The sequence below is a fragment of the Balaenoptera ricei genome, chromosome 19, assembly GCF_028023285.1.
Source record: "Balaenoptera ricei isolate mBalRic1 chromosome 19, mBalRic1.hap2, whole genome shotgun sequence".
Lineage (NCBI taxonomy): Eukaryota > Metazoa > Chordata > Mammalia > Artiodactyla > Balaenopteridae > Balaenoptera > Balaenoptera ricei.
This window is the reverse complement of record NC_082657.1, coordinates 49,078,304-49,091,338: the sequence shown is the minus strand read 5'-3', so window position 1 is coordinate 49,091,338 and position 13,035 is coordinate 49,078,304. Positions and strand designations below refer to the sequence as shown.

General features: G+C 42.3%; 1 protein-coding gene and 1 pseudogene across 1 annotated transcript in view; both read right to left on the bottom strand.

Annotated features, from left to right (window-relative positions):
- The window catches only part of PKD1L3 (polycystin 1 like 3, transient receptor potential channel interacting), a 64,463-nt gene that overhangs the window by 34,936 nt on the left and 16,492 nt on the right, over window positions 1-13,035 (bottom strand). Inside the window, 11 exon segments of the mRNA XM_059903766.1 lie at window positions 348-529; window positions 813-914; window positions 2,639-2,869; window positions 4,823-4,844; window positions 6,566-6,758; window positions 7,709-7,940; window positions 8,284-8,411; window positions 9,275-9,405; window positions 9,500-9,556; window positions 9,558-9,625; window positions 10,949-11,125. Coding sequence (XP_059759749.1) covers window positions 348-529; window positions 813-914; window positions 2,639-2,869; window positions 4,823-4,844; window positions 6,566-6,758; window positions 7,709-7,940; window positions 8,284-8,411; window positions 9,275-9,405; window positions 9,500-9,556; window positions 9,558-9,625; window positions 10,949-11,125 — 1,523 coding nt within the window.
- LOC132354392 (U2 spliceosomal RNA) lies at window positions 6,046-6,219 on the bottom strand (annotated as a pseudogene).

Below are 13,035 nucleotides of genomic sequence, written 5' to 3'. Positions count from 1 at the left end.
TTACTAAATTTACTCTTTGAAGATAGTTTCATATTTAGAGATACTTTCAATTTATGGTACTTTCGGGCAATATTTCATTGTTATTATTTGCTGTTCACCATCATGACAACATTTAATGGGAAAAAAATCTATCATTCTACCACCCGTAAAAAATCATATTGTTAATTTTCTATATTTCCTTCCAGGGTTTCTTCTTTGTAGACAGCTCTGAAACTAAAATCTAACAGTCATTTGTTACTCTTTGGCCCAAAGCATTATAGTTATTTATCGTAAAGCCATGCAGGTCTTTCCCCAGAATGCTAAAGATCCACAGAGAAGAAGCAACACGCCAGTCTGATACAGGTACTTACCAATAAGGGCTGATGCCAGAACTGTCATGCCAGAGCTGCAGGCTGTGTAATTCCCGCAGAGAAGACGGAGTGCCCAGGAGGAAGACATCCAGTCCCCCTCGTTCAAAGACTGCTTTCTGGGAGTCACAAAGACGATGGGGCTCGCTCTGCCGCTCTGATCCATAAAGGGTGATAACCACCTAAAACGTGACAACGGAAGATACAGTATAGGAAGTTATAACGTGATTCTTTTGGTTTATCTCTAAGGAGAAAGATGAGGACAGAGAAAACTGCAATTAAATGAAGTCTTGGGGTCTGAGACAAGCATAAAGAGCTCTTCAGGTGTACAGTTTAGAACCAGGAAAGATCACTGTCTGGGATCCTTGTAAAGGACAATTGGACGCAAGGATATTACCAAGTCAGACTGTACCTCACATGGCACAAGACACCAAGCAACAAATGAGGAACATTTATTTCACTAACGTTAGCTGTTGTAGCAGCCCTTCTTCGACAGCCCGTGGAGACCTCAATAAGGTAGTGGAATTGAAAGCTGGGGTCATTATCGGCCAGGACAGTGACCCTCACCTGCAGGAAAAAGCAGAACCAAGAAAACTAGCAGATCTTCACTTAGTATAGACCCCTGCGTCCTCCAGCTAGAAACAGGAGGATGCACTGCGGCAGCTTTGGCAGCTCTGTGGGAAGAAAGGGTGGGGTGTGGGGAGAAGATGTACATATAAATAGACCTAAGTTAAGTGACAAAAGGGGGGAATAAGGGCTGACAGTCCAGGGTTTATGTCTCTAAAATGAAATATTCGTGGAATCAACTCATCGGGTCTTGGGCCTCTAAATCTCTCCACCTCGCACCCACCCACCCAGAAAGGGTTATCAGATAACATACAGGACACGCAGCTAACTGTGAATTTCAGACAAATGATGAATAATTTGGGGTCATACTTATACTAAAAATGCATTCACTATTTATTTGAAATTCAAATTTAACTGTCTTGTATTTTTATTTACTAAAAATGGTAATTCTAGACCAACAGCCATAAGGGAATGGATACTGTGTGTATTCTAGAATTTCCACATGTAGGAAAATATAAGAATAAGAAAAATATAGAACAGAAATTAGAAAGAAGCTGTCATCAAAGGTTTTTTTTTTTGTTTCAAAATAAAGATTCTGAGCTTCCCTGGTGGTGCAGTGGTTAAGAATCTGCCTGCCAATGCAGGGGACATGGGTTCGAGCCGTGATCCAGGAAGATCCCACATGCTGCGGAGCAACTAAGCCCTGCACCACAACTACTGAGCCTGCACTCTAGAGCCCGCGAGCCACAACTACTGAAGCCCGCGCGCCTAGAGCCCGTGTACCGCCACGAGAGAAGTCACCGCAATGAGAAGCCCTCACACCGCAACGAAGAGTAGCCCCTGCTCGCCGCAACTAGAGAAAGCCTGCGCGCAGCAACGAGGACCCAACGCATCCAAAAATAAATAAATAAATAAATTTTAAAAAATTAAATAAAGATTACTTACAGGTTTCCTATATATTGCCATTACATTAAATTATAACTTGACTTACACATAATTTTCATATCCAATGTATTAAGTGAGATAAACTTGCATTTGATTATAGTTAAGTTCTCTGGGTGTTTTCTTTTGGCTTACTCCCGACCTAAATGAATCATATGAGGGTTCAACCTTGGCTAAAAGAAAAAAAATGGAGATAAAAAGTTAAGTCCCTGGGCCTTGAGCCAGAAGATATGAAGAGAAATTTAAGAGAAGCCCCACTTGAATTCTTACACTACCAAGTACCATGCTACCTGCCTCTTTTTTTCTTTTAATTAATTTAATTTAATTTATTTATTTTTCACTGCATTGGGTCTTCGTTGCTGCACGTGGGCTTTTCTCTAGTTGCGGTGAGCGGGGGCTACTCTTCATTGCGGTGTGCGGACTTCTCATTGAGGTGGCTTCTCTTGTTGTGGGGCACAGGCTCTAGGCACATGGGCTTCAGTAGTTGTGGCACATCGGCTTCAGTAGTTGTGGCACACGGGCTTCAGTAGTTGTGGCTCACAGGCTCTAGAGCGCAGGCTCAGTAGTTGTGGCGCACGGGCTTAGCTGCTCTGTGGCAAGTGGGATCTTCCCGGACCGGGGATCAAACCCGTGCCCCCTGCATTGGCAGGCGGGTTCTTAACCACTGTGCCACCAGGGAAGTCCCTACCTGCCTCTTTTGATGAAGGGGTTTAATTTGTTTTTTCATCTTGTTCCACATATTTAAGACATTGTGGCAAAGCTTTTGGAATCAGTCTCATCACCTTCTGCATATCTGCTTGGTCCTTTCTCCAAGCCCACACAAATATGAGCATATAGACTCCAATAAGGCTGGCCAGCAGGGACACCCCAATGGTGTTGCTGGTCACGCGAAAGAACAGGTCAACTGTGTCTTCCACATTCACTGTCCGAGGCACAATAAAGAAATTGTCGCCAAAGTAGGTCAGGTGGTTACACAGACACTGTGTCCTCAAAAGTGTGCTCTGTGGCCCAACCTGGAGTAACAGTCAAGACATTGATTCTTTTTTTTTTTTTTAAAGGAACTCTATTTATTTATTTATATATTTATTTTTGGCTGTGTTGGGTCTTCGTTTCCGTGCGAGGGCTTTCTCTAGTTGCGGCAAGCGGGGCCACTTGAAGCCACTCTTCATCGCGGTGCGTGGGCCTCTCACTATCGCGGCCTCTCTTGTTGCGGAGCGCAGGCTCCAGACGCGCAGGCTCAGTAGGTGTGGCTCACGGGCTTAGTTGCTCCACGGCATGTGGGATCCTCCCAGACCAGGGCTCGAACCCGTGTCCCCTGAATTGGCAGGCAGATTCTCAACCACTGCGCCACCAGGGAAGCCCCCTAAGACATTGATTCTAATTGGCGTGCTAAGGAAGGGACACATGTAAAACAAACATAGGCATTTAGATTTGGGAAACAAGGTCCGATCGCTTATTCTCTGCTGGTGCTAGCGTAAACCAGGACAACTGATGGGCACGGCAGCTTGGCAACATCTAGTAAAACTGAAGAAGCAAAACTCCTTGAATCCTGTGATTCCAGCTCTGAATGTATGTCCTGGAGGAATTTTGCACATGTGCACAAGCAAATGTGAAAAAGGATGCCTCTGTCAACACTGTTTACAACTAGGAGAAATCAGAACAACCTGTGTGTCCAGTAACAGCAGAACATACAAACAAACAAGTAAGTAGAGGCAAACTAATGGACTGCTGGACTTCCCTGGTGGCACAGTGGTTAAGAATCCGCCTGCCAATGCAGGGGACATGGGTTAGATCCCTGGTCAGGGAAGATCCCACATGCCGCTGAGCAACTAAGCCCGTGTGCCACAACTACTGAGCCTGTGCTCTAGAGCCCGCGAGCCACAACTACTGAGCCCGTGTGCCACAACTACTGAAGCCCAGGCGCCTAGAGCCCATGCTCCGCAACAAGAGAAGCCACCGCAATGAGAAGCCCTCGCACCACAACAAAGAGTAACCCCTGCTCGCCACAACTAGAGAAAGCCCACACGCAGCAATGAAGACCCAATGCAGCCAAACATAAAATAAATAAAATAATTTAAAAAAACCACAACTGATGGACTGCTATACAGCAGTTAAAAATGAATGAATTGAAGCTGGATTCATCAACTTGGATAAATGCTGAATGAACAAAGCAAGTTAAAAAAGGATATAATAGGGACTTGCCTAGTGGTCCAGTGGTTAAAACTCCGTGCTTCCACTGCAGGGGGCACGGGTTCGATCCCTGGTCAGGGAACTAAGATCCTGCATGCCGTGAAGCACAGCCAAAAAATAAATAAATAAACTTAAAAAGACAAAAAAGGATATAATAGCATGGTACCATTTACACAAAGACCAAAAGTGTGCAAACCACCATTCATGAATCCAGTTTGTCAGCCTCCCTCACTGGAAAGTAAGCTCATGAGGACACTCTTGTCCATCACTAGTTCCTATATGTGGGTCTGGAATGTATTAGATGCTCAATAAATATCTGCTGAAAGAATGAACACATAGGACTTCCCTGGTGGCGCAGTGGTTAAGAATCCACCTGCGAATACACAGGACATGGGTTCGAACCCTGGTCCAGGAAGATCCCACATGCCACGGAGCAACTAAGCCTGTGCGTCACAACTCTAGAGCCCACGAGCCACACTACTGTGCCCGTACGCCACAACTACTGAGCCTGCACTCTTGAGCCTACGAGCCACAACTACTGAGCCTGCGTGCCACAACTACTGAAGCCCGCACACCTAGAACCAGTGCTATGCAGTGAGAACCTACCGCAATGAGAGGCCTGTGCACTGCAATGAAGATTAGCCCCCGCTTGCCACCAACTAGAAAAAGCCCGCGTGCAGCAACGAAGACCCAATGCAGCCAAATAAATAAATAAATACATTAAAAAAAGATTGATTCTTTAAAAAAAAAAAAAAAAAAAGAATGAACACATATACCAAACTCCGGACAGGGGTGACCCTTTGGCAAGAGCAAGGAAATGAGGTTGGAGAGGGATAGACCCAGGTCTTCCATTATCCCAGTGTTTTTTTAAATTTTAAAATACTTGAACTTAATACAGCAAAATACAAACTTTGTGATAAAGCTGAGTGGTGTCTTTAATTTTTTAATCATATTATTCCCTATAACTTTTCATATATTGTAACATTTCTTTATAAAAAATATCTTTTAAAATCACTAAGCAAATGAATGGAAGGTACCAATTCCACACCTGCTTTTGTAGATGAAAAGTCTAAAATGCCGTCAGGATGACTGACTTCCTTCCACAGAACAAGGTTAAGTTCTGGTTGCCCATTCCACTTTTGGCCGTTGGAGGAATTCTCATGTGCACTCTGGGCTCTGATACTTTGATGGAGTCCGAATAACAAAGGCTTCAAGGAGGCAGGAAATGTCCTGACGCCTTTTGCAGTCAGTGGCCACTGCTGGGAGCGAAGAAAATCTCCCCCACCTCGCTACCCCGTGGGGTTTCCCTGCCGAGCAGCCCTGGACGCTTGTCAGAAGGCAGACTCTCGGACCCGCCCCAATTCACTGCAACAGACTCTGCATTTTAACAAGCTCCCAGTCTGAGGGGTTGCATGAATGGTGCGGAAGCCTTCCAGGGAATCCTCTTTCCTTCTGTTCTCAATCTGGATAACACTCTCTCACATAATTTTTTAAAAAATAAATTTATTTATTTGTTTTTATTTTTGGCTGTGTTTGGTCTTCATTGCTGCGCAGGCTTTCTCTAGTTGCGGCGAGCAGGGGTTACTCTTTGTTGTGGTGCGCAGGCTTCTCATTGCGGTGGCTTCTCTTGTTGCGGAGCACGGGCTCTAGGCACGCAGGTTCAGTAGTTGTGGCTCACAGGCTTAGTGCACCGTGGCATGTGGGATCTTCCCCGGCCAGGGATCAAACCCGTGTCCCCTGCATTGGCAGGCGGATTCTTAACCACTGCGCCACCAGGGAAGCCCTATCAGATCTTTTAGAAAGAGCTGCCTCAGGATTTCCAGACGCTTACAGCACATTCTTTGTGCACATGAAACCAGACAGCATCTCACAGGATCACTAGTGTGAAAATGTATAGCGCCCTTTTAAAGTGTTCAGATACCCGGAACGAGGCAGTAATTGCAGGAGTGACAGTCTGTCCCCACCTGGCTTAGAATATACAGGAATCTGTTAGCTTATTTTTAAGTACAAAAGTTCTCTTTTTTTTTTTGGAGTGAACGGGGCAAGCTCCTTTTCCAACTCCCTGCTCCAAAAATCCAGTTGCTATATTGTCCTTGAATAGAGGATGTATCAGATATTAAATTGATATAAATAGATACTACACTTGATCTTAGCCAAAAGACCGAGAAGCAGTAAAAGTTCTCTTTTATGTAGCAGAAAGTCGGCCTCATTTTACCCTCCGCATATTTAGTACTTGTAGAATTGATCAGCTTCCATATACCACTTGTCTTATTTTATGTAGATTGTCAGATTCACCCTGGACTAATGTTTGGGAAAAAAATGACAGATCTAAAGCACAAGGCTGCTCCAAAGAGACACGTTCTCTCAGCCGACCACACAACACGCCTCCTCCTTTTAACCAGGCTGATTTATTTCCCTTCCAATGCTTTTTCTTTCCGGGCCGCCCCAAATGAGACGACAGAGCACTGAATTTACTGCCAGCTGAGGTGGGAGAGAGGCAGGAGTGGGCAGCTTCTGACCTGGCGTCGCGGCTCCTCCACGTGCTGTTGCCGCTGTCCCAGAAGTAACGCTGGGTGACGGCAGTGACCACCGAGAGCAGGGCGGGCGTCTGCTGGGCACCCTCCTTGCCTCTCTGCAACAGGGCTGTTATGTAGTAGGTGCCAACCCCATCCTGCAGGCTCTCTGGAGTCAGCAACCGTGTATACGGCTCATCTGAGAACAAACAAGAGAACTTAGCTGCCTTTCAAAGGGGATAAAAATACCATTAGAACCTTTCTTCAGAAGGGTCTATTATCATCATTATTTTATTTTACAAATGGGGAAATGATAAGCCTAGAATCACAAATGGTTTTAAAGAAAATGACCGGTGATATAGTCTGGGGCTTTGGATGACTCCTGTTCCAGTTAAAAAAAAAAAAAAAAAAAAAAAAATCATATGCTTTTGATAAATGAAGACTTAGGGCTAATGAATTAGAATGTATTATGAGTTATAGAAAAACGAAATAATCACACATCAAAATGAGTAGCTAGAAGACCTAGGTAACAAAAGAAACCCAAGAGTGGTGCAGGGGCAGGCACAGAGTGGTTCCAGGTCTGCATGTCAGAGGCCTGGTTTCAGGCCCGGCTCTGTCAGGTAGCTGCTGAGGGCTGAGGCAAGTCACCCAATCGATGTAGTTTTCTCATCTCTCAAACACAAAATCTGGACCAAAGGACCTCTAAGATCCCTTCCAGCTCCAAATGACATGACATTATTGCCAAGATCAGTAGGTAGGACAGAGTGCATGTTCTGAATCAGGAAAGAGCCTGCCGGTAACGCAGACAGAATTCGTAGCTGGCAGCCCAGCAGTGACAGCTGCTGTCTCAGTAGCTTTGCTAAACAGGAAGAATCACTTAAAAAGTGATTACAAGAGAGCTTGTAAAACTGGAGAATTCCGAATAAGATCAGTGCATTGTGTCAGTTTCACTTCCTGGTTGTGACACTGTACTATAGTTATGCAAGATTAGGGGAAACTGGGTGGAAGGTATGTGAGAGCTCTGTGTTTTGCTTTTTACAATTGCATGTGAATTTACAATTGCACAATTGTCTCAAAATAAAAAGTTTAAAAAAAGAAAAGAAAAGCATGCATTTTAAAGTAAGTTTCTGACATCTTGTTGGGGTTTACCTTTCTGTGACACCTCCTCCTTTGGCAGGGAGAGGTTCAGGTGGAAGTGTGTGTGGTTAGGCTGTTGCTGGAACCCCAGGTAGAGCGTCACTGAAACGGGGCTTTCAGGCTCCACGCACACTATGAGGGATTTCTCCAGGGAAGTGACATTCACTGTGATAGTAAAATAGTCTGCACTCACGTTGAGGCTGGTGGGATGGGTGCCCGTGCTCGCGTTTCTCCATAGCACGATCTAGAATAAGAGAGAGTTCATCAATCTTCAAGTTTAAGATGGTCCATCCATTGATGCCTTTCAGCCTCCTTTTAGTGATAATGGAATGCAACTTGCTAGGTCTTCCTCTGTGAATGTTAGCAGTGCCAGGCGTTAAGGGAGAGTATATAGTCTCAGACCTAAAACGTTCTCCTAAGGGTAAGGTAGATTTCTTTGTAGAAGTTCCTAAGTAATGATGTGAGTAACAAAACAATGGCACGCCCATAAATCTAAAATGATTTCCTTCAAGTTGTTGCAGACTTCCATCCTATTCTCCAGGAATTCCTATGCCCTTCTGTTTTATTCCCTAATAATCAAGTCATACATTGATATCTTCCATTAAATCATGGACTTGGAGCAACTTATGATTAGAGCTTAGTAACACACTTCCGATGCTTCCAACAAACTTCTTGTCATCAAAATCTCTGAAGGGATTGAAAGCTAGTCCTGTTACTTAGAGACAAGAACACTCTAGTTTCATCAATTGCCGAAATATTTATAAATAACACCCTGGTAGGTAATAAGGTATCAAATATCATACAGTAAATGTTGGGATTTCCCCTTGCTAATACGTACACATATTTTTTTGGCCATGCTGTGAGGCATGTGGGATCTTAGTTCTAAGACCAGGGATCGAACTCGTGCCCCCTGCAGTGGAAGCACGGAGTCCTAATCATTGGACTGCCAGCAAATTCTCCACTAATATTTTAAATGAAATAATATTTGTCATTATAACATCATACAAGGAAGAATTAGTTAATGAAAGATGAAATATAAAAAAAATTTAAAAATAAATAAAAATTGTGATACCCAATGCAGCCAAAAATAAATAAATAAATAAATAAATAAATAATTAAAAAAAAAAGAAAGATGAGTCATTTACTTATGACCCTCAGAATTATTATTTTTTATCTTTATACCTGGAGGATTCATTTTACTAGGAAGTAAGAATTCTGCTCTCCAGGATAAGGCAACAATCTTACTTCTATTTGTTAGGTAGTTGCTGAAAGAAATATACTGATGTAACCAGGTTGGTAGGAATCGATGATTATTCAGAGATTTCCAGCTTTGTATACATAGTGAAGAATTGAGACCAATTCAAATCATAACCCAGAAGCTTAGTTATATCTAGAAGTCTGTTAATACTCCCAACCTCTACAGTGGGTCATTTTTAAAGAGGCCTCCATTCCTGCCAGTGCGAAACAGAACTTAACGCACACAACCTTCTCTCACTGGGTCTGGTCAGCTTACATTTTCACCCAAATGCCTACAGCCATCAAATCCCATGTTCATTCTGATCAGAATCAATTTCACACTCACTTGGATGTTAACTCCTGGGTGTTTATTCAAGAGCTGCTCCAAGACTGACGCTGATGGAAAGCCTAACCTCACAGGTGCTGGGGAACCGAAGGTGTAAGAGCTCAGAGGCAAAGTTGATATGTTTTGCCTAATGAAAAAGAAGTTAAATGGAAATCAATTTGTGTGTTCTCTAAAGATCAAAAACCTAAAACAAAACTCTCCCCGTTCCTTCCTCCTGTTACCTGCTCAGCAACAGGGTAGCAGCGAAAGAGGTCAGAGTCACTGCGGACTCAGAACCAATTCTGCTGTAGAAACGCTTCCTGGATCCTCCTGAGGCTCAGCAAGGACATGTTCAGTGTATTTTCTACCTGCATTTAGAGGGAAATACCAGGGGACTTGTGTAACCTCAGGGTATTGTTAGTGAAATAATGGTTTGAGAGGTCAGAAAAGGGGACAAGGATCTTGACAGTGATGTAATGAAAGGTGACATTCATTGGAAGGATCCATGGAAAGTACTTGCAGTCTGGCTAAAGACTCCTCATCCTTTGTATCAACTAAGACGGCCACCCAGGGAAATATTTCTTTGCCCCATGATATAAGCTGCCCTAGACCTGCTTACGACAAATGTTTTTTTAAAAACAGCTTTTTTTTGCAATGAAATTCACACATACAATTCACAGGTTTAGAGTACACAATTCAATGATTTTTAGTATATTCACAAGGTTGTGCTACTATCACCACGATCTAATTTTAGAACATTTTCATCTTCCCTAAAACAAACCCAGAAACCAGTAGCAGTCACTGCCCATTCTCCTGTCCCCAGCCCTAGGCAACTACTAATCTACATTCTGTGTCAATAGATCTGCCTCTTCTGGACATTTCATATAAACGGAATCATAATATATGGTCTTTTACGTTTGGCTTCTTTCACTTAGCATAGTGTTTTCAAGGTTCATCCATGTTGTAGCTTGTATAGTACTTCATTCCTTTTTTGTTGCCAAATAATATTCCATCGTAAGGACATACACTTTACTTATTCATTCATCCGATCATGGACACCGGCATTGTTTCTACTTTTTGGCTATCTGACTGTTTGAATAATGTTGCTATGAACATAAGTGTACACGTCTTTGTGTGGACATATGTGGGTATATACCAAGGAGTGGAATGGCTAGGCCTCATGATAATTCTATTTTTAACATTTTGCAAAACTGTCAAACTCTTTTCCAAAGTGGCTGTATCATCATTTTACAATCCAACAACATACGAGTGTTCCAGTTTCTCTGTCTCCCTGCCAACACTTGTTATTGTCTGTCTTTTTGAATGTGAAGTGGGATCTCATGGTAGTTTGATTTTCACTTCCCTAGTGACTAGTGATGTTGAACATCTTTCTATGTGATTAGTAAATATAATTCATTTAGTGGAGTATTTATTACGTACCTACCACGTTACTGAATTCTTTTTACTGGATTTCAGCAACAGGTGGTCTCGGCTCACGGATGGGGTTGAGAGGAAGAGCCTGGAGTGGGGTTGAGAGGAAGAGCCTGGAGCAGGCTTGACAGAGGAGTCTCCTCGGTGGTGCCTACTTTGCTGGGTTCTCTAGAGGTCTAGGGAGAGGCTGTGTGATACCTGATCTGTCAAGAGGAAAACGTCTCCGAATGGAGTTGGCCACCAGCACATACTGTACCTACCTGCTCAGTGTCGTCCTTGGGTCTTTGCTGACTTGCTTCACTAGTTTTCGTTATGTTGTTGAGGGAGTGAAAGAGGCAGACAGTCACAGGCATTCTGGAGCCCAGGTTGCTGCTGTTCGGAAATGGGCTCTGCAGTAGCTGCTCATTCAGGTCAATAAGTGCATCGATGACACCCACCTGGAATTTTAGAGAGCAAACACACATCCCTGAACTGCTTACAACTGCTTTTTTTTTTTTTGGCCGCGTGGCATGTGGTATCTTAGTTCCCCGGCCAGGGATCGAACCCGAGCTCCCTGCATTGGAAGCGTGGAGTCTTAACCACTGGACTGCCAGGGAATTTCCTGCTTAAGGCTGCTTTAAATTTGTGTTCTTCTCATAAGAAGTTCTGTGCTCTTTACACATTTCGAATGCATCTTTTAAAACTTTTAATTTTATAGTGGGGTATAGTTAACAATGCCCTGTTAATTTCAGGTGTACAACAAAGTGATCCAGTTATACATATACGTGTATCTATTCTTTATGTATTATTTTTAAACATCTTTATTGGAGTATAACTGCTTTACAATGGTGTGTTAGTTTCTGCTTTATAACAAAGTGAATCAGTTATACATATACATATATCCCCATGTCTCTTCCCTCTTGCGTCTCCCTCCCTCCCACCCTCCCTATCCCACCCGTCTAGGTGGTCACAAAGCACAGAGCTGATCTCCCTGTGCTATGTGGCTGCTTCCCACTAGCTATCTATTTTACATTTGGTAGTGTATATATGTCCATGCCACTCTCTCACTTTGTCCCATCTTATCCTTCCCCCTCCCCATATCCTCAAGTCCATTCTCTAGTAGGTCTTATGCATTTTTATAAGAAGCAATATTACAACTTGGCGGGGAAGGAACATATATTGTTACACATTACTTATGGGGAGGATGCGTGGTTCAGGTTATTCTAAGGAACTGACAATGACCCTTTCTGAGTGATAAGCAGATCAAAAATCTAATTAACATAACTAAGCTAAAAAAAAAAAAAAGGAGTGCTGAGGAAAAGAGCAATGCTGACTGAAATACTGAGTAGACTATCCTTTTATATTTAGGGTCTCAAAAGTATTCAAGATAGACTAAAAAGAAAGACCAAGGAGAAGTTCTACATGAAACAGAAAACACCAACTCTCCTTTCTGTGGGTTGTTCACAAGTAAAACAAGTCGAAATAGAAGGTGAAGCCAGTTGACAGATATTTAGTGAATATCCACTGCAGTTACAACTATTTTTGTTTTCAAATGTTATTTTCAAAGTTACATGTGTTAAAAACCTCTGCAAAATAAAAGATACAAAAAACAAAGTTAAAAAGACAGGGGCATAAAGTATTAGCAACATATACAACAAAAAGTTAACATCAATAATAAATAAAGCTGTCTTACAAACAAATAAGAAAATTACCAAAAAACCCAAGGGGGAAAAACGAATGATGGATATATACAAGCAATTCAGAAGACAAAAAAAAATTGTCAATAAATATATAAAATGATGTTTGACCTCTTTAATGACCAATAAAATGCTTTTCTTTCTTTTCTTGCTTTTGAAATTGGCAAAAGTGAGAGGGTGAGGAAGTGGTTGGTGGGAATGTAAAACAATGCCTTTTAGGAGGGTAATTTTTCCATTGATTAAAAATTTAAGAGCCCATCAATTCTATTTCTACCTCTCTTTCCCACAGGAATATTTGTACAAGTACTCAAAGATGTAGGTACATGGATGTTCATGGATGATGTCTGCAAGAGTAAACATGAAAAATATTCAAATGAACACTAAGAATAGTGAGTTCATGCCTGTGTACTACCATGAAAAGATATCTATGACACAGTATTAAGTAAAAAAATCAAGGAGCAGAAAAATTTGTGTAATTTAACCTGATTTTTGTTAACACCAAACAAGAAACTTGTGTGTGTATAGAAAAATGTCTGGAGGGTTATGCATAGCAAATTAAGAATAAATTAATAACAGTGATTACACCTAGAGAATGGGATTAGCAAGAAGGACCAAGATGGTGAGGGCTTCTGTTTTTACTTTATATGCTTTTGTTCTGATTTTTGAATAAG